The sequence below is a fragment of the Aphis gossypii genome, chromosome 2 (genome assembly GCF_020184175.1).
Source record: "Aphis gossypii isolate Hap1 chromosome 2, ASM2018417v2, whole genome shotgun sequence".
Lineage (NCBI taxonomy): Eukaryota > Metazoa > Arthropoda > Insecta > Hemiptera > Aphididae > Aphis > Aphis gossypii.
In genome coordinates this window covers 62,506,802-62,530,994 of record NC_065531.1, presented here as the reverse complement: position 1 = coordinate 62,530,994, position 24,193 = coordinate 62,506,802, and the positions used below count along the sequence as shown (strand labels likewise).

The window sequence follows — 24,193 nt, the reverse complement described above, 5'->3', positions numbered from 1 at the left end:
ATTTATACATAAGACAGATTTTATCCTATAACAAATAACCAATATGATATTTTATGTATTGATAATTATTAAAAATAATATGGAAAAATGTATTCATTCGATAATTTAAATTACACCTAGAATAACACTAATTATTAGTTTGTATGAGAATTTATCAATAAACGTTAGGTGTTAATAAGAATACAATTTAAAATACTTGCTTGAAAAAATAATCATTATATTCCCTCTATTCAATGTATAAAAAAAAACTGCAGAATATAAATATACTAATCTATTGTAATTTTTGAGATATAAAAAGACTAATTATTAATAAAATTATATCAATATTTTGGACCCCAATTTTACAAAAGTTACTAAATAAATATATATTGATTAATTGGTATAGCTTATAGGTATATGTTTAAATCTCAAATTATTTGATACCTATAAGTAATTGTTAAAATTAAAAATTTTAAATGTTTTGTTTAAGATTTTTGAGCAATACTAAATAAATCTTTTTTAAAATTTTCATTAATTTTACTTTCAAGTTTCAACATTTATTAAAATTATAAATAAAATGTTTGTTAATTATATTTTAGAAAATATAAAATGATTACTAAAGTATTAGTATTATTTAAACCTATAGTAGTTTTAAATAGAGATTTGATACGTTAAAGTTATTTCCTCATAAATAACATGACGTTTGTTAATAAATATTTTAAATAAAAATAAAATAATCACCAAAGTAAAATTCTATTATAATTTTAACCTATATTATTTTTCAATAGAAATTTGATACATTTGGATTATTATTTATGTAAATAAAAACATCATAATAATAAAAAAAATATAAAAAAATAAATTTATTATTTTTAGGAGTTTATCATTTTCATTTTTCAGCAGTACCTACCTATTAAAATGTTTTCTGTGATGTACCTATAATTTTTTATATATTTTATTATTTTTGTAACATACAATTTGTTTAAAGAATTAATAAAACTAATTTCTTATAATTCATTACTCAAAATATAATTTTATTTTTAAAATTTACCCATCATTTCTATGTAATATTTATAAGGAACTCAACAAAATATTATATATTTTATCTTCCTGTCTGAATTTACTTACAAATATAGTATGCCTTATAACAATAGCTCATTGTTTTTAAATATTTTAAATATGAGGTAAGGTTTTAAATTAAAATACCTTTAGTATATATTTTATAATTCAGCACAGTATTATTATGTAATTCAATTATTACATACTTATAATTCTATGTTTAAATAAGCTCTACATCTGGTACACAAAAAAAAGATGTGTTCGTATATAAAATTAAACTATTTAAATATAATTTATAAAAATAAAATTTAAATATGCCTTTCATACTAATTTATGAATTGATACTTCTATTTAATTACCTATTAAAGAACATAATGTATTACATTATGATATATTTTTTTTTTTATGTAACATATTTAAAATATATTTAATATTTATAATGTGAGAGTTTATAAAACAATGTTCAATAGCTTTTATGAATATTGTTCTACAGAACAATAATATTTTTAGTTTTCTTATACTACTTAAGACTTAACGAATAACAATGCCTGAAATAACACTGTAAATATATTTTGATTTATTGCTATAGCACTGACTATTGTCATTGGCAATAAAAGCTACTGGACATTATTGTGAAATTGATTGAAAGAATAATTTATAGACAATATGCAATAAAGTTCATATATATCTAATATAATTTTTAATGGAATCTTAAAGATTTACTATAGACTTTTTAAATGAAAATGTTGATGAGTGTTAGACTTCACTTTCATTTTCATATAAGTCAACTGCCAACCAAACACATAAAAATAACTTTTTTTTATCACTTATTTAAATTTTATAAAATTTAACATTACGCGTTAATTAATGCAATTACCTACTATATACAACTGTTTACATAATTCAACTATTTTATAAAAATATATACCATAATATTATCTCATATTCAAATAAAAATATTTAAATTATAATACTAAATTCAACAATAATACATAACTACCATATAATGCATATTTTTATTATACTGATATGTAAATAATTTGAATATGATTTCCTGGTTTAAATTTAATAACGAATGAGCTTTATCGTAATATTCGTGGTATCTATAAAGTATCATTATGTTTTAAACAATTGATAAAACGAGATAACGACTATAATCATCAAGTAAAATTCATCTCGATTAAAAACTTCTGTTGTTTCATTTTTTTAAGTTCAGATAACAAGCGAGTGAAAACTTATATTGACATTTTGACTCCCCGCCGAGGTTAAGAGTCGTAATGAATTTTGTTTGCATCCGGATTCCATCTTTATTCACAATAACAAACACCTATACTACCTTCTTAAAAATGAAAATATTGCAGTTTTTAACCTAGATTATTGTCCCAGTGGACATTTTATAACAAATATTGCAAAGACTTGACAATATAATGTATTTTTACACATTTAACAGCACATCGGGTTATAAATTTTAAAGGGGGCTGTAAACGTCAAGTTGACAATTCGCCTACAGGGACCATCAGATTTATTTCGAAGACGATTACTGCCTCAGCGGCCATGTATAGGCATTTCGAGGATGCCATTAAGTGATGACAAACGGAGGGAGAAATATATTTTATATACTGTGTAGGTTATAAAATATAAGTACTAACATCAAACATTTTAATTTAATAATTTATGCACTATTTAAAAATGTGCTTCGTTTTATTACAATAAATATTTAGCATATATACAATTATGATATTTTCATGTAATATAAATAATATAACTGAGAATAAAATCAAATTCGGTAACTAATAAATAATAATAGGTATATACGAATTCATGTATTATTTTATTTTATTTTTTTCTCTTTCATGAGTGAATTAGTGTCAATAGTCTAAATTTTCATTTTTTGTATCTTACCAATTTTATTTAACTGTATTTATTTCTTATATGCAACGCTTTGTTAAATTATGTTGTATAAACAATTTAAACATATTATATTTCATACTATTATGTTATGCGGTTTCAAGATGAGTAAATAATGTTAAGAATAGACTTTTCTAATATCATTGATCTCCATTATTAAATTTTATTTTAAAGTATAAAATTATGTAACTATGTAACTATATTCTATTATCATTATTTTATTGCAGATATTAAATTTACAATAACGTATTTAATCAATATTAATTGGTAATCAAGCAATAAATAAAAAACCAGCTTGTCAACATAATTTTATTTTCAAGTGAATAATTATTCAATAATATGCTAATATAGTAATGCTTAATATTAACTTATTGTGATTGAAATATTTCTCTTTAATACACAACATTTTTTAGTAATTCAAGAATATTTTATTCTGTTCGAGGTCTATAGTTATTTTATCACTGCACTAAAAATAAAAAATGTTGAATTAAATTTGCACAAATAAAAATATTTATGACAAAAACACAAGATTATTTGAGTCCAGTTTCAGAGAACTAATTGCAAAAAATAATCTCCTCACAGTGCATGTATTTTGCTACCCCCGATTTCAGTGAAACAATGCCCAATCTTATTGGTCAGATAACAAGTAAATAACAGAACAGAATCAAAATTTTAAGAAATAGTCTATATGATATCTGAAATTTGAAATAACTGTATTTTACACTTTTAATAAAACTATATATTATTTACCTTTTTTAAGGTTTGTGTGTATATTATACATTACAATATATTATATTCCATATTATACAATATGTAGGTCATACAATTGCTACACTGTTGTTTTACATAATCCTCCTCTATAGTCTGTGTTTGTGCAAATTAAATTGTAAACTGTTCCGTGGATGTATTTTTTAAGCTGAGTCGTGTAAACGTCATTAACCATAATAGGTTTATATTTATATGACCGAAATAATATATTGTGTTTCAAGTTGTAAGAACAGATGACTATAATAATATCAGGAAAATCCAAAAATTCGGTGCTAAATTAGGTTAAGTTAAGTTAGGCGAGTGAAACAAAATAAAAATGTATAAATATTATTTATTTATTTTTTATTGTTTATTAAATTACATTACTCACAATATTAATTTAAAAATTATTATAAATAATTTATTATAATATGTGATTTTCAAATATTTTTTAGAGAATTTTATAAGCTGTAGTTTATAAGCAAATTATAATATTATTATGTTTTAAGTTGCTTTTATAAATAGGAAATTCATAATAATTAATGATTTAAAAGTGATTTTTTTTTTCCAAAAGTTGTTTTTTTCTTATAAAATAGTTTATCATAACTAATTACATTTCGATTTGTGACTTAAATTTTTAATTTTTAACGTGTTTATTGTTGATGGATTTATTGTGTCGATAGTTGTATGGTATAAATGTATAGTACAATAATACATGCACGGTTATTTTCATGCGTACTCTATCAATTTAACTAAAAGCAATACAATTTTATTTATTTTATGAAAAGTAATAAAGTGTTTAGGTTATTTCCGATCGATTTAACGTGATGCGTAGATAGCTAAAACATAATATTATTAAAAGTTATCCAAGTTCCAGGTTTAAGGTAGGTATATTTATTTTCTCTGTTCATTGTCTACGTTATTTTGGTTATTTTGTAGTATATGCCAAAGTTGACCCAACAATTTATACGTCAAATGAATGAGTTACTTTTTTGATTAAAAAGATAACTTATTCATTTGAAAGTTTATTAATTTTATAAAAGTATTTTATTTTTATATCAAAGTTATAAATTATTGAAATTAAATTAATAATAAAAAACTAGCATCTGGTAAATTTTATTCTGATCGATATATTTTACAAAAATTATTAAAGTTTATAATTTATTTTATTAAATATGTAATTATTATATATGTAATCATTTAAGTGCGAACTGCAAAGTATAAAATGTATTGTATTTTCATCTACATACACACACACACACACACACACATATATATTCATACGCATATTATATTTGTATAATATAAGAAAATAGTACAGAGATTTTCCATAGGTATGTACTACTATAAATGTTGATATAATAATATTAACTGTAGTTGTCCGATTAACGGATCTGATTGAAACTAAAAATATACATGTTTTACAACTGTTGTTATTCATATTTTTAACAAGTAAAAATTAATTTTGACTTACCTTTTCCTCTACTTATTTAATTTATATTTATTATTTATTTTTATTACTTTATACATAGTAGACTAATATAATTACAACATTGTAATTCATATTTACTCGTATTTTTGAAATTCATTAAACGATTTTTACTAAATTTTATTATATTATTTATTTATTTTTAATTGTGTAAATTGAACAAAAATTAATAGTAGAAAAATTATTTAACATTAAATATAGAATTGAAAAAAGATAAAATAGTTAAGAATGAATTATAATTTAAATGCGATTGTTATATTTTTTATGGAAGGGTTAATGGTTGCGAATAATATGATGAAAATATGAGTTGAGAGGAATTTGGATTTTATAATTTTATAAAAAGCACATAACTAAGAGAAAAAGGATGGAATAAAAATAATTAAAATGAATAAAAAAGAAATAGCAACATATGAGGATACGTTTTAGGTACCACATTTAATGTAAAGTATTTATGAGAAGGGTAAAATTGAAGGGAATTGAGAAGAAAAGTGAGAAGAAATATTAATATATTTTAACATAAAGCAAAATAAATAAATGTAATTGTAGTATGCTTAGTTGATGAATAACATGATTTATGATTTTTTTTTTTTTTTGTTAGATAAAATCACATATCACGTAGCAGTAACATAAAAACATTTCTAAAACTCGTATTCAAATATAAGTAAATTATTAAATAAAATTAATAAAATTAATAATGCAAGTGTAATAATAAAACAATTAAATAAATAAATAAGTATTCAATTGTTATTATTTTTTTGTAATTTTATTAAATAAATATTTTTAAGTTAGCATAGGATGTTATTATTATTTGTATTGTTCGTTTATTAAAAATAATTTTAAAAAAATCAAACAAGAGTAGGTAAAACTCATTATAGAAAAAAGTTTAAATTTTGAACTTGAAATACTCATGAAAAACTTATTAAAAAAACCTTACATTAAATTTTTAAAATTTAAATACAACAACAAAAAATGTTTATGATTTTTTTCGAAATTCTAAGTTTTAACGCTTATAAAAAAAATACTATGATTAATGACTATTGACTATACAATTTTTTATTTAAAAATTAGAATTTATGAAAAGCTTTGTACTAAATTTTTAATAATGTCTACTCATAATTCAATTTTAATCAACATTTATATAAAAAAAATAAAAAAGTACTTATTGATGTCTTTAATTTTTACCTCTAGTTTAAAATACAAACAAGATCCAATTTCCTATCCAAAATCACCCTCATTTAAAAAAAAATCATTTTATTGACTACTTATCTTTGTGCTCATACACAAAAAATAACACATGATTGTAAAATCAATACATCCATTGTTCCGCTTAGTTTATAAAAGCTAGGATTAAACATATATATATATATATATATATATATATTATTAGGATACGTTTCGGTAACTGGAACAATGGGTGACAATATTTTACTAATATACACGGTAATTTCACCAAGCTCAACTTATTTTTTCCGCCAATGACAAATATATATATATATATATATATAAATTCTGATTTTTAAATATACTCCAAGATAATTTTATTAATTTTTATCCAAATATATATCATATATCTATTAACTTTAGTACACAATGTTGAATAACTCAAAAGATTAGTCTTTCGAATTTTAAATATAATACATCAATATTTTCCAAAAATTATCAAATAAATAATTTACAGTTAAAAGAAAGAAATTCTCATTTTAAAAAACATAAATAAGTTTGTATTTCCATAGGTTAATCCAACTGTAGTACAAAATATCTCAAAAATTAGAGTTTAAGTTAAATTATAGTATATTTTAAAATGCCAATAATTAGATATTGATGTCGATATTGATTAATGAAGAAAAAACATGTGAGCGTGCTTATTGTATTATTCTGTATAATATACGAAACAATGTTAAACATGTTTGTTATTATAAAGCACGTCGCTTACTCACTTAATCGTATAGTGAACATACACACATGTCTTTGTATGCTTTCCATCCGGTATTGATCACCATTCACCACCGTACACCTAAAGTTTTATATAAATCTTATTTTAAATTCAATTAAAAAATTACAATAAATTATTCATATTATGAATTTTAGTATTTGTTTGTTATTCATTTAGCCTTGACCTAGCAATTTATTGTGAGCAATTGGGTAATATTATTTTGATTTTTAGCATTTGGTGTTTGGTAGAATTTATTGAGGAGTTGTTTCACAGTAAATTGTGGTGTACTGGTGTGTTCCGTTTATAATTTGTTTAAGGAATAAATCCTAAACTAAATAGTATAAAAGCTTACTTGATAAAAAAAAATTGAATTCATATATTATTTATTTATTTTATTTTTATCTGTACTGAATAAAAATGATCATTTTTAAATTGTATATTTACTATTATCATAATGTAACAACCATAAACAAACAAGTACATTTTAAATATCAAATTTAAATACCGCATGAGGATTTATAACCAGACTACTTGAATTATTCAGCCATTTCGACCATGAGTTTTTACGGTACACCAAAATAAACACATACATTTTCATAAATTATATAATATATTTTGTTTATAAAAACAATAATAATTAATGCTTAAAATAACAAAACTTATGATAATATTATTATTAAATTTAATATGAAATCCTATAGTAAGAGGAATGAAATTGAAAAAAAAAGATTTCAATGTGAATTCATCTATTTAGATTACCTACAGAAATCTAATTATTTTAATGAAATCACAGAGGATGGATCTTAATGAAAAGGATGGATATTTCTACTATTGTGTTTTATAAAATATCTATAAAAGTAAAAACAAAATACAATAGAATTTATTTTTTTTTTATTTTGGTAAAACAATACATTTTTTTTTTTATTACATTAAAACAATAACTATAGTTTTTTTTGTACTTCTTAATTTTATTAATATTTTTATAAATAATAAAAACAAATAAACAATACTATTGATTTCACGTTTTTATATATTGAATATAATAGTTTTGTTATATGTTTATTCAAAGAAAAAATACTATTAGTCTTTTGCTGCACCTTACTGTTATACATTATACAATTTTGATACACTATTGATAGTTGCTATGTATATAATTCTTTCTTTGCCAATTGCTCTTCTAAGATATTTATTTAAAAAAATATACAATCAATTTTGATTTCAATAGGAGTCACATAGCTATTAGACAGTAGCATCATTTTATAATATATATTTTTATTTAAACTATTCACAAATTAATAATCCTTTTTCTTACATATTTCAAAATAAGTTACTTATTGCTTTTTATTTTAGTTGTGTTCTGATGTGAGAGGAAAATTTCTTTAATAAATTAATAAAGAAATACCAAAAAAATCATATATTATTTATAAGTTTTAATAATAATATTATAAAAGTGGCATATTCTACTTAACTAGATAATGTATAATATAATAGTTTTATATATTACAATATGAACATTGTTCATACGCTTAAAAAAAAATTGTGTAACTTTAAACTTTATTAAAACTTAATTAAAAAAAGATATTTTGTCATAATACATTTTATGATTTTGTGATATAATTTCTTTATCAAATGTTCTTAGAAATACGAATTAATATCAACTAATTTTCAAAAGACGATGAAAATTTAGTTTTCTTTTTTTATACTTAAATTATTAATTTTATTTAATTGTACACCTACAATAATTTAACAATTTAAAATTGAACTAATCTGTATATACAATTCAGTAGAAATAAAAATTCATCCTCAATAATAAATATATTAATATTAATATCTACATTTTCATAAATAACATGGGTACATGTTTTAATGTAATTTTTTATTTGTACATATAATACCTACGATTGTTGTTTCTTTCTAAAATATTTTGTCAACTTAAGTTGAATTTATGTTAGTACTCAAACATATTTGAAAACTTTATAACTATAATTATTTTTACTGAATAACTAGCACCTAAAGTGTGTAACTGTATAAATACAACTGAACGTATTTTATTAGTTAAAAAAACCCGCATTGGTTAATTTGTATCTGACTGTATAAATCATTATCACTAAAGCTATATAGTGGTGAGTTTTGACATGGTTTGTTGTTGAAAAAAAAATTGTAGTTTTAACTTATTTTAAGATGCGAAATAATGTTAACGAAAACTTACTAAAAACTTTTGAAAAATATTTGTCCAAAACATAGAATTTGAGAAAACGACAAGTCATAGGGATCAGCTATGTTATTCAACTTTATTCTTGACATTTGAATGATGGTAATATTATATAAATTTAAATTGTATTTCCTCCTGTTTTTTAAAGAATATAATCGTTTCGTTGAATAATGTATTGGAATATACATTACCGCGTCGAGGTTACCTAATATTTTACGTTTCAATCCATCTACTTTTCACTGATTGAAGAAAGCGAGTGGCCAATAGCTGATATCACTCAAGACGATTAACTAGACGCGTATAGTATCGTAAAAAATCACGCGCTCAATAAAATACTCAGATTACGAACAGTATAATATAATATAGAAATATAATAAAAAAATACGCTTTTCCGTAACATCAGGTGACAGATATAAATATTATTTATATATGTCGTATGTATATATATATATATATATGACATGAATCTTGTATAGATATATAGGTAGAAAGTATCAATATCGACCATTGGCTCGGAAACAAATTAGTAATGAAATATCGGAGTCGAGTGGTGATAAGCGATTTTATTGAAATTGCATTCGTGAATGAGAAAAGGTAGCGTTATAGTGATTACCTACACGATACGTCATATCTAATTGTTTTGAGATGGGTATAAATTAAGACAATTTTCTATTCAACAGATGAAATAAACGGAAGTACTATCCAATGCACTTACAAGCAAGCTTTATAAAGTCCTGTTGTAGTGCGTTTATTAAGTAATTATGCACTTAAGTTTACTGATTTGTGATCGCATTTAACACTCTTACAGACCTTTCCCCAAATCGATGTTACAATAATTAATAATATACATAACAATACGAATAATAATGTTAGTGACGAACTGGTGTATTGAAGGGGTGAGTAATTACTGCGATCTCCTTATTCTTAGTCCCATGAATGTATGCGTTGAATGAGGTTCCGAGTACATAACACTAATGATCAATATTTTTATCCGTATTATACGTTATGTTGATATAGTTTTACAATTTATAAAATATATTAAGTGAATGGCAAAAGTAAAATGTTAAAGGATTTAAATTTTAAAAACAATTGCATAACAAAAGTCATTTTGGGGTAAAATTTGACAAGTTATTGGGGGTTATTAATAGATTTATGGTACTCTGGCACACGTCTTCTTAGTGCTTTATAATTATGTCTATGGTGTTAATATTTCGTGTTCACCACAGAAACTAGTAGAATACGTGCACGAGTCATAATATTCGTTTATTTTGTTATTACACAGACGAACAGAAATTTTATGACCAATATAGTATGCTAATTATTATTATTTTCATTTTTATGTTTGCTGTGTGAGTGTTGTGCAGATTCCACGCTACAATGAATATAAATGGCGGGGGAGGGGTAGTTACAGTTTCAACATGATATGGTACACGAAACACTCGAGTGTGTTATCTGCCAGTTCATTTCACATATTTAAGTGATAAATGTGTAGGTGTTATAAATCATTTCGATTTTAAACGTATGTTCATTCAGGTTCCCATAAAGAATATCCAATGAGAAAGATAATGCTGATAATATTTTACTATATGTTTCTTATAATAAAATACAGAGTGAAGATAATAAATATTACCCAATATTGTTTTTTCAGAGAAAAAAATATTATTTGCACCTATTAACATGCAATAACATACATTATGTTTATTTAAATTAATATATATATTATAACCGAAATCATTATCTAAAACACAAAATTAATAATCTTGTGAAATAAAATCATACAAATATAGAACTATAAACTATATTTACAAATTAACGTTTGTATAATGTTTTGTCAATTGTCACACAGTTGCAAAACATTGTGTGTACTACCTACATAAATTATTTATGCAAAACAAAAGAACCATACTAAAAGTAAAATTTTACATCTCATTAAAAAAATGTAAACAAAATAATACATTATATTATACAATTTTAATTCTCCTCGGACATAGGTTTTTTTTTTTTCAGCAGTGAACAAAATAATTTAATTATGCACAATTTTTCACTTGAGATTTCTATTTTTCAGAACCTTTCATAATAATTTGCATATTTTAATTAACCGTTGAATTAAGTTTTGAATATTATACGATGTAAAAGCAATTTTATTAATATTATTAAAGGGGTTCAAAGCAAAAAACACCGGTATTCCTGTTAATTTATGATCTTGACCTTTTACCGCATTTAATCGCTTATACTCTAGGAATCGTCTTTTTCATATCAGCTATAATATGCCTATATATGATGAAGAAATTTGTATTATGTTAAGACAACAGTCTCAAAATATAATAATCGTCTTATTGAATATTTGTATGAATTTTTGGCGGCATAATTCATATTGAATTAAGTTGTTTTATTGAAAACTTTATCATAATAGCTCAAGTTTTCCAAACTAAACAACGAAATTTATGATTTATATATACCCAATACCCATGTTATTAAGCATTGAGGTGGTGTGAAATTTAAATTAAGAAAACGAGTAGGTAGGGATATGATAAGTTTTTGATTGTTTTGATTATCGGTTAACTATTGTTTATTCATTTTTTAATGGATGATATTTTAACGTATTTTAAATAAATGTAAGATTTAAGTTATATATATTTTTTTTATCAGATTTATTATTTAAATCCCACCATAACACCATTAAATCTAAAAACGACATATTATTCTGTAGTACGAATAACTCTAGATTGTGAATCCATAATTTGGTCACAATATATAAAATATAAATATATATATAATATCTTGAGTTATTCTAGAAAAAATGGTTAAAAATAATTGCTTATATCCACTATGTAAATTCATACGAAAACATTCAGTTTTTAATTAGTTTAGAAAACCTCCTTAATTTTAAAAAACTGTGCTTAATAGAAACATCAGATATAGAAAGTATTATAAATTGTTTTTAATGTAACCACAACTTCTTATATTAACATGGTCAAATCAAGAAATATATGGTTGCTATCAACTGTAGTTTGATTATATTGCAAAAATATATTTATATGTATATTATTATGTATTAATTATCATTATTTTTTAAATAATCTAAATTTAACTTGAGTATTTAGTTTTTTATAAAGTTATTCTTAATATTTGTACGTCACGTTTTGTTTGTCATTGTAATTTTGTAAATGCATTTAAACCATATTATACTCAAAAGGCTTTAGCACCTGTCAAATGTATAAATAAATATTATTATAATATCCCTCTCATATCCAACATATTATTAATATAGACGCCTACATTCCAAACTTGTTATTGCTACTCACCCAAATGCAATAATTAACGGTTACCATAATTATGGAAATAACATCAAAAATGTCTTCAAACACCTTCAGGAAGTTGTCAGCACATTGTGGCACCTAAACATCATTAATGTAATATCTGCAATAAGCGACAAGTTCGCAGAAAATCTTTTACCCAAATCACGTACGTAGGTACCACAATATTTTCAACAAGCAATTTGAAACTTTCGCTATAGTGTCATGTTAATAATATTACGGATATATAGTTCAAATATTATGATATATACATTATACAACATCATATTATATGGAATGATTATTGTATCATGATATGTATATTTGATAGTTCAATATCTTAGGAAATATAAGTAAATTCAAATTATATTTTTCATAAAAATATTTAAGAACTTTTTATAGCTAAATTCACATATTACAATTTTACTTGAATAAAAAAAATAATATAATATAGACGTTAATATAAATTTTTATACATTTCGTCATGTCATAACATTACATTATGGAGTTACCATAATATTTCAGTGACATTGATATAATCTAATCTTGTTAATTTGTTTACGCTATGAGTATCATAATTAAACACATACAACGTAATATCACATTTTTATAATTTTATCATAATAACCGAATATTGATGATGGTTTTAAGTAACTTGCATAGCTAATACATTTATAATTTTAAAAAAAATTAACTCATCTGATGATAGTAGTATTTTAGATTTTGGACAAAATTATGCGTTACAGTTTCAATTTTTTATGAATAAATGATTAAGAATGAATCGGAAATCTAAAAAAAACCTGATTTTATTTGGATTAAAATATTATAGATTATAGAACATATAAAATTATTAAATTACCCAGTGTGTGTACCTCATTAGATTTATTCATTTGTTGTTTTTTTTAAATAACAAAAAAACATACACAATAATTCTAGTAGTTTTAATTTCGAGAAAAAAGTTTACTTTTCAAATATCGTCGTTTTATTTGGTTTTTTCTCCTTGCCAAATAAAATATTTTTTCTTTGTACGTAATGTGTTCTTGGTAGACTCCATTTTTTTTTTCGTGAAACACTTCCTACCAATCAACTAGAGTAGTACATTAATTTATATTCTTTTTTTACCGTGATCGATTCGTTTCACACATAATATTTATTTGTGTAGTTGGTTAAACCACTCACAGATCTTACAAGCAAATATTTCTACAATATAATAACTGTTTGTTCCTATACACATGTTTCAGGTCTCACGGGTGATAATTTTCACTTCGATGACAACGGGGACGGACCTGCCCGTTATAATATCATCCACTTCAAACAGGTAGAGCCGGGCATTTTTAAATGGATCAAAGTCGGTGTGTACTCGGATGGCAAACTCAATCTCAACATGTCCGGTGAGTGTTTTATACCATAATAGTACTTATAATTTATAACCATAAACGCCCTATGAACGTGGAATTTGATGTCTTAACCAACTTTGTTATGCAACCATTTCGATATAATAAAAACGGTAATAATGATTAATATCCCACAATACACATAGTCTTTATTATTACACCAGTTTTAGATCATGAAGGCATTTATTATTTTATTATTATTATAACTATTATTATTATTATTACTGCACATAGATCTTATGCAAAATAATATTTCGAGTATTCTCATGTGCACGTGACATGTGTTTTATACGATATACACGTTGGCATAAAAACACACAACTGGAATGCATTTTACAACAGAAGAATAATAAGTGCAAAATATCATACATTATAATATTACATTTCAAGAATTTATTCGATATTAGTTTTTATTGTTGGTATACTACTTTTATATATTTAAAGACACAAACTTTGAATAAATAAATAAATATATTATTGTTATTATACTTACTTAATTTTGATAAAGTATGATTATCATTTATAAAATTAAATTTGTCTAACCAGTAAGTTTAAGGCCAAACTACATAATTTATAGCAATAATACCAATATTCTACATATTGTTAAATTCAATACATTTAATTTATCAACCAAATATATTATCTTATATGAAATAAAAACCAATGAACTGAAAAAAAACCATTTTATTTAATTGAATATAATAAATAATAATTTGTTAAGAATTTTTAAATGTACTTAAATACCATATTTCAAATCATTTAATTTTGTTCTATCATTACAAATTGTTTTGTGGTAGTACAAACATACTAATTAATTCTGAATTTAATGTCTTGAAAACATAAACATAAAAACATAAAAATAAAACAATATAAGTAGAAAATGAGATATAATATTAACGTCAAAAGAATTAATACAATTATTAAGATGGCAAAGGTTTGTAGTTTAAAGCAAAATTTCTTGGTTCATTGTCCATTTTACTGATTAGTGATATGTCATTACAGAATTGGATAATGACATGAGGCATTATTTGTGATAAATAACCGCATTCATGAGCTACAGATGTTCTTAATAGTTAGTACCAATTTGTGCATCATGTGGCCACAATCATGAACATTGTTCTAAAGTAGTTACTCGTCACCCATGTAATTCTACTGAAATACAATCCTGGTTGTTTGATTGGATTTAATTATTGTATTCAAACATTTTTACATATTATAAGATGTTGATAAATTAATATTAATTATTAAAGTTTTCAAATAAGCATAGACTTTATATTTATTCTAAATCTATTATTATGGACCTATTGCCCTTAATACACAAATTTAAATAACACAAATATATTAAGTTAAATTTTGATTTACACTCAACAACTTTTTAAAAAAATGTCATCTGATTAACGATTTACATGAAAAAAGGTGATTAAGTAGTAACAAAAAATTCGTTTAATTTAAAATATTTTCCTTGAGTATATTTTAAAGATTCAAGCATTAAAATTTAAATTAATACATTATGTATTAATCAATAATAAAAGAAAACGGGACTCAGCATAGTAGCGAATAACCATGTAGAGTTTGGAGCATCGTGAATTATTTACTCCTATAATGTAAATATTCTATTTGTTTCTAGTAAATATAAACTATTTAATTTTACCTTCATTTATCTGTGATAAATTTCTTATTACAGACTGTTTTGTAGATCGTAAATTTTACAACAAGACAAAGCTAAATTATAAGTTGATCATTAAACATAAATTGTTGTTTATAAGATAATAAAATAAAAGTGTTAAGTTTTGACAAAGTTTTACTATTATTTTATATTGTTAGGTGTATAGATTATATTTATATTTTTATTATATTATATATATATATATATATATGTTCAACCAATATAAAAAGGTTCATCTTTTTTACTAAAGATAAAATTGATTAAAGGGTTAATACTAAAACCATAGCCAATCATAATTCTAAATAAAAAAATAAGTAAAAATAACCCAACTCATTTTATATTAGTTTATGATTTTAATTGTTATAACTTATAAGCAACATAATAAGGGTTGGTTTGGTATCGCTTATAAAAAAATGAGAAGGTTTTATTTTTCATTAAACTTTGTTTTAGACTTCTTTAAGCAGTGTAGAATTATTTATAAGTTTTAATTTTTAACTCGTATAATTTTATAAAATATTAAATTGAAAATTATTTAGCTACAATAAAAAAAAAGACTTTAGTCTTAATAAGTACCTACTTAAAAATTGATTAATTATTACAATAGCGCTATAAAATTTCACAATTTAAATCGTATTTTAATTTTAATGGAACAAGCAAGTTGCCAAGATTTGTGTATACTATAATTTATGGTTGTTTTACTATATATGCGTTTTTAGAAGAATTTTATTATTATTATTATTATTAGACTTTTTATTATAATATTATATAATGAAAATAATTTTTATAAATTATCATACACATAATATGGTCAACCCAAACACTAATAATCCACTTGAAAACGTGTATTGAATTCCGAATGAAACGTTTAAACATAAAATAGGTTAAATAGCTATTAGACTTATATTGAATGTTCTATAGTCCCATTTCAGTATTTCCCATTCGACTAAATGGGTTTTTACATATACATATACGTACAGAGCAATAACTTCAACTTATAGTTTGATGGGATTAACTTATTTTGTATTGAGGCCCAAGTGTAGAAATAACAAATTTACGTCTGACCTATATGATTATATAATTAATCGTACAAGTGACTATAATACATTAAGTCGCCAAAGATATCCTTTTACTGACATTATAAATGCAAATAAATATAGATATGGTTTGCATACATTCATTTTAAACACGATATGCAAATAGCAAACAATTCCTCTTGAAATATGGCATTGGCCCTTGTCATTTATAATTTGTTGTCACTGCAGTAGAATAATAATTGTAAAGCGATTAATGTTCATTCATGTTTAAATTATAATTATTTTGTAGTTAACTAGTCTTTAGATCCCATGACGAACAAACTAAGACAAATTATAAAATATATAAATCATGTAATTTCAAATTGTATTGATTTTACTGCCTAGTTCAACTTGAACTACCTATTCGTAGAACTCATAATTTTCTGTTTGCTTTCTGTCCATTATAGTTGTATTGTCGGTATTAAACGACAGAAAAAAAATGTATTGGGTACTTTTTGTTTTCTAAAAAAAAGGGTTAATCACGTGAATATAATGCTAACACAATACCAGTATAGATAAAACACTTTAAATAAACGTTGTGTTTACTATTTAATGGAATTTGAACGAAATCCATATTAAAGAAATGATTTGTGAACACGATTTTTTTTTTTTAAACACACTTAGTTAAATCCATACAATAAAAATTTAACGTGTGGGTAGTTATTTTGGTGTATATATAAATACCTATGAAGTATATTAAATACACATATTTATTACCAGTTTTTTATCGGTTTACTTTTAAAACAAAAACCATTATTATGAATATATAACGAACATGAAATATTAATTTTATGCATACAATAATATTTACAATTATGTACTGTTATATACATACTTGTATATATTTCTAAAATTTAATATTCAAAATTATGTATTTAATTAAAAATCAATAAAAATCGTACTGTATTAAAGACAATGATACCTTTGTGGAAGCTTAATGAAATTCGGAAAAATGTCAGTTTTTTATATTTTATAAAATCAATAATATCATTGGTAACCATATGAGAACGAAACACCCAACGTCCATAATATTATAAGTATAAGGCACAATACGGTTACCAAATTATAATACTCACAATTATTGAGTACTACGTGACAATATCGCTCGTTGTCTGAAACATTAATTCAATAACATATATATACAGTTTTACCATCTTTGATCATCCTCCGCATAAAATTACATTTTCAAGTACTAAATTTCGTTTCAATTTCCTTGAAACATCTATCACAATTTGCATTTTGTGTGTATTACAAATACGGTTCATATCACAAAAATAAAACACATAATTAAAAATTAATATTAATAATAATAATAAATAATATTGAATCTCAAAGGTCAGGATGCTATTCTATTTCATTTCTCTAACAAGATAGTGTATTCTCTTATAAACAAAATACGAAGAATATTTCTTTGAATTTATGAACGTGAGTTATATTATATTCCACGAAGATAAACTAATACGGCACATAATACGGTTCACTTAAATCACATTAATCTATTTTTGTTTATTTATTTAGTGCTCATCGATCGATTTTTGCCAGATTCGAGAACACTGTAACACAATAATTAATTTAAAATAATATTATTCGAGTACTATGTTTGATCATTTTTATTATGTTTTTATACACTCGTAGTATTAAAATAGAATCTTTTAGTTTGAATTTATATTTTTATAAAAAGACAAAACTTTAAAATGGTATGAACTCTTTTTTTGATAACCACAAATATTCAGTCAGAGTTTTTATTCACTTTTATATTAAATGTTGAATACCGAGATAACTGGATAAACAGTTGGCTGTTAAAAAAATGTTATCTATAGTCTTGAATGGCAAGTAAATTGAGGTCACTTTTTTCTTGTAAACGCGCAAGCGTGGTTCAGTCTTTGGTCAGTGTAGTAATAATAATGTTAAATGACAGGAAAAAAAAATAATAAACTATATTTTATAATGAAATTAGTGCCTCATTAGTTCAAGGTTCCTAATGTATACAAAACAGAAATAGTTGGTCTTTCCTTTTTTTTTTTTTTTAAATATTATATATGATTATTTAAATTCTGAAAAGTTTTTTTTTATATTAAACTACAGTTAGATAAATAAGTATTATTATTTAGTATTAACTAATAGTTACATAAATTTGAATAATTATTAATTACCATCTAATATCAAAAGGCTATCGATGTTTACATAGAGTTTTAAAATTCGTACGTCAGTTACTTATGTTGTATTATTAATATATTTCACACAAATATTTAATGAAAATATTCACTTAACCGATCTTTTTCATAGTTTTAAAACTTAATTTGTTACAGATGTTATAACAAATAACTAACTCGCACGTTTTAATTATAATTAATTAAATATCATCAAGTTTATTTTAAAATTTTTAAAGTTTCTTTTTACATTTTTTGTCTGGAATTCATTGTTTGGATTTCATTCTATTGAGTGTACTTGTAAATACTTTTTCATATAGCAGCTACGTTATTTTCACAAATAATGATAGGTAAATAACTCATAACTAGTAAGTTATTTCATATTTCCACATAGTAGTTTTCTATATTATGGTGTCCATTTTAATAATGGATTTAACATGTTTATATTTATATTTTTCTTAGTAATTATTCTATTCTGAATTCAACGATGCAGTAAAATAAATAATATTTGGAAATAATATGAAATAAAAGTTGAAAATTTATTAAAACCATTGAATTTCATAGCAAAGAAACTTAATAGTTTTCAAAATATGCTATTGAAATATTTGATATAAACTAATATATTTATTTTTAAGACATGACAATAGATTAAAGTCTTTTCATCAGTGTTTATTCTTAGATCTTATAACAAAATGTTTTAAACCATTATAAAGCCATTAAAAATAAAATAACAGTAACGTAATGTAAAGGCTATGTTTTAACACACAAGGCTATGTCCAGAGTTCAGTATGTATGAGATTTTTATGGATAGATTGACACCGAAATACTGAATAACAATCATTTACCATTGGTTCGGATAGGTATAAAGTCAATATCAAAAATGTAATCGGTCACTGAACCATATTGACACTCTAATACATCATACTGTACTTGAAACGTGTGAGGGCTAATTTTACAGATAATTATTTAACCCAACCTTCACTGTCATTCGCAGGAATTCTAAAGCAAATATAAATGAACATACACATAGACATTATTTAATCTAGGTTTATTACCATTGTTATAACGTTGTGCGACAAATATTAGTTAATTTTTAATTATTATTATTATTTTTTAAATTATGTCTTAACTAATCATAAGCATTCAAATTATATGTAGAGTGATAAAATATTTTTAATTTATTTCTAAAAAAAAAATACCATTCACTCAGAAAAACTACAACACTATAAATGTAATTTAGTGTGGACATATGCGTTTGTTGACATTTTTTTATGAATACTCCACTTTAATAATTTAAAATACCTTTAAGATAAACAGACAAAAATAAATAAAATCTGGAGCTAGTGAATATCAATTTCATTAACTAATGTTTTATAATTTAAGTACGTATTAGAATTGTATTTAAAACGTAATTGGTGTAACAATTTAATATACCTATATTTTTTTTTTAGATTTGAAAAATAAAATAAGTAGGTATAATTAATACCTATAATGTAAAAAATAAAAATAATAAAATAAAAGTTATATTAAATAGCTTAATACTAAATATATATTCAATAATAGTTTTAATTAACGTCAAAAAATATTTAAGAAGCATATTAAAACTATATTGTAAATTTATAGTTTTATATAGGTTATTAAAATGTAATGAATAATGAGTTCCTAATGACAAATGATATAAGTACTAAGTAGTATCTATAACTAAAGAATGCTTTTTGTCTCTTGAGTAATTTCAACGAATAACAATCTAATACTGGGTCTACACAAAAACTACAAAATTAAAACAAAACAAAACCTGCAGCGTTTATTAACCAAATCCTAAAAGTTTCGAAAAAATTTTTTCTATCAAATTTTAGGAGTTTTTAAGAACAAAGTTGTACTCTAAACAGTGTCGGTATAAAAATAAAAAGTTTTGGTTTTGTTATTTTGGTAGATGTTGCTAAGTATGTGTAAACAATATCTTAAAAATATCTATATCATTCTAACAAGCAACAGTGTTTTTGGATTTCGTAAGTAAGCCGTAAATCCGATAAATTAATAAGTTAATTTACCAATGTATAGGTAATAGATATTTTCTTTAGGTTTATTGTTATTAATAATTATACTTACGTCGTTTGTCGTTATTATTTAGTACCTATTGTTTTTATGAACTAAATGCTACCCTTTTTGGATAAAATTGAAGAGGTTTTATATGAATAATTCATAAAAAATTACAAATACAATTTTTATTAACTTATTATTTGTAACCCAACTGATTACCTAATTTATTTGAAAAAAATAATCAAAAATAATTGAAAACTGCCACACCCTAAAAATTAGCCTACGTGATTTATCATTTAAGACGTATACTAAATTTATATGATACCATGTTTTAGGTTACCTAATTATAAATTAAACAAGCATTGATAAAAATAAGAAATAAGAACAACTAATACACAATGTATTAAATCATTATGCATCATAAATAAATCATAATAAACATTAAACTTGTACCCAACTTAGGTTAGCGTTAGGTAGCGTTTTAACTGTGGTGTTTAATGGTAAATGTTTTTATATCGCTATAGTTTTATCTATACTATAAGTCATGTATAAATATAACGGAAACGATAGATTTGTATTCACATTGTAATAACGACCTGACTTTTTATTTTTATCAGGACATTAACCAAAAATACAAAAACTGTATAAACTATTATTATTTTCATTATTTAGGTCGAGCAGTATTGAATTTTATATAATATGTGTATTTTGTATAAATATATATATATATATATATATATATTAAGCATATTTATTAACTTAACTCTTGCGTGTGCATTCCAGAACTTTCTCTTCAACTTGTGCACGCATTTAGTACACTTTATCGGAGGTGGTTGGTTTTTAAAATATGTTGACACTTTATCTTTAGCCATTCTAACATATTATTTCAACGAATATAAAACTTTGATAATATAAACATTACACGTCATATTAAATGAGACTACATTTAAATATTATTATATTTTTGCCTGTAAAATATCGTATCGTGTAATTATTTTTTTACCATCAATGAAAATCGATTTAAAAAGTTACAAATTTGAAAGTGTAAATTAATCCAGATAGGTATAACGCATAAATAATTATTAGTTTCTTGTTTCTTGCCAACTTTCAAAGCACAAAATACAACCCAAATACTAAGAAAAAAAATAATTAGAATAATTAAAATAGAATTTTAACATAGTTATTCTAAAATAATAAAATAAAAACATAAATATCTGAATACTATTAATATAACTAGATATAAATTTTAATATTTTACTATATTTCGTTTTAGCGAAATAAAAAAAAAAAATGTTTTATAATATTCTTATCTATATATATATATATATATTATCTGTTTACTCATATAGAAATAACAATTCACTGTAGAAAAATTATTAAGGTACATTGCACACGAATTCTTTGTGTAATTAAGAAAATCATTATATATTTGACTTTTTAAAGTACACATTTCTTTTCAAGATTAAAAATTACAATGAAACGTCCATGTAGGTTTTCTCAAAATCAATATTTTGATAACAAAATACGACTATAAAACACTCAGTAATAACCTATCATTACTTAATTATTTGTGAATTGCAGTTTTAATAATTTTTAATACAGTTTTTGTATTTTTTAAAGTATAGTTTGATAAAAAATAGTTATACAATAAAAATAAAATTGTTACTATATGTTAATATACTATACTAAGTATATAATATAACGGAAATTAATAAGTGGAATTTTTATAAGTAACTCATATTTATAATATCATATCCTAATGCAGAATGTTTTTAAAAATATAGAGGAATTTATACGTATATCTATCATATAGGTACATTAGAAAATAGTTTATTATTAAAAAAAAAAAATGAGGATTATCTCATAACATTCCACCCATTTTTGCTTACTTGCCTTAGGCACCCATACATTTTAAAAGTTAGATCGATATCAAATCAAACTTATCAGAAAGTTATTTAAAATATATAATATATATAAGATTGCCAATTGAGATAAAAAGAAATGTAAAATAAAAATGGAAATAATTATTTACCGATTGTTATTAATTTTCTTTGAAGAACTAAATCGTTTTAAAATTAAATTAAAAATCTGACTGACCAATCATCATTCTATACTCTGTTTACCTTTAAATAGTTTATAATATTATAAGCTAATAACAATGATCCGATAAATTGTTCTTATATGTATTTGTATTGGTCTCCGAAGAGATGCGGTTCAAAACGGACACATCAAATCCACCGGAATCAGTTTGCAGTTTGCCGTGCCAAAAAGGCCAAGCTAAGCAATATCTTGAGGGCGAAAAATGCTGCTGGCACTGTTTCAACTGCACACAATACCAGGCAAGACAATGTTTTTAGTAAAGAAAAATAAACAATAACCCGATACCATTTCCATAACTCATTAGTTGATGTATTCGAAAACCCTAGACATTACATTAGACATAAAAATAAATATGAAGCATTAAGTATAATGCTGCTTGTTATTTTTTATTCTTATAAACTTATAAACTCGTTTCAGTGTAAATGCCAATATTTGATACGCTTATTTTTTATTTTATTTTTATTTTTTTTTTAACGTCATGTGAGGATATCGTATTTTTTAACTCGACCTACGCGAATAATTAAACATTTTAATTTAGTTTTTTTTAGGTTTTTTGTTTTAATATTCTACATAGGTTTTTCACAATTCATATATGTTTTTTTACCTATTGTTTGTAAAATAAATTGTATCGCTCTGATACAAAATGTCGAACAGTGTTCAACCACACATAGTTTTATTAGAGGGCTACTATTGGCCTTCTATTATTTCTACCTACCTAATAATATTGATGCTTTTCGACTTAAATATTATACTGATCAAAATACTTTAAACTTATATATGATAAAATTAAGATGAGAAAAAAATATAGGTTCCATTCTGATTTAATGTTTAACCATCCACGTAATTATTATACTTATAAACTATCTTTAAGGTTTACATTAAATCAACATTTTATTAAGATAACAACATTATATTTTTTTCGGAAAATTATTCTTTTGGTATCTGATACTTTAATCTACCGTCTTCTATACTCCATTGAAATATATTTTGTTTAATTTAAACAGTTACTTCTTTATAATATTCAACCTCTAGGTGTAAAATATAATTTATATATTTTTATATCTAATACTTTCAAATTTATAAAAGTATCTCTTACACTTTTATATCTACTTTACTATAATGCTAAAAATATAATCCAATTTATTAT

General features: G+C 23.0%; 1 protein-coding gene across 2 annotated transcripts in view; it reads left to right on the top strand.

Annotated features, from left to right (window-relative positions):
• Positions 1–24,193, top strand: part of LOC114122942 (metabotropic glutamate receptor 2) — a 175,792-nt gene that overhangs the window by 93,171 nt on the left and 58,428 nt on the right. For both annotated transcript variants that reach the window (XR_007603874.1, XM_050200126.1), the window contains exons 7-8: positions 13,865–14,014; positions 23,152–23,285. Coding sequence is in view for 1 of the 2 variants with exons in the window: in XM_050200126.1 (XP_050056083.1) it covers positions 13,865–14,014; positions 23,152–23,285 (284 nt within the window). In the remaining variant the exon portion in view is untranslated. The remainder of the gene's footprint in view (positions 1–13,864; positions 14,015–23,151; positions 23,286–24,193) is intronic.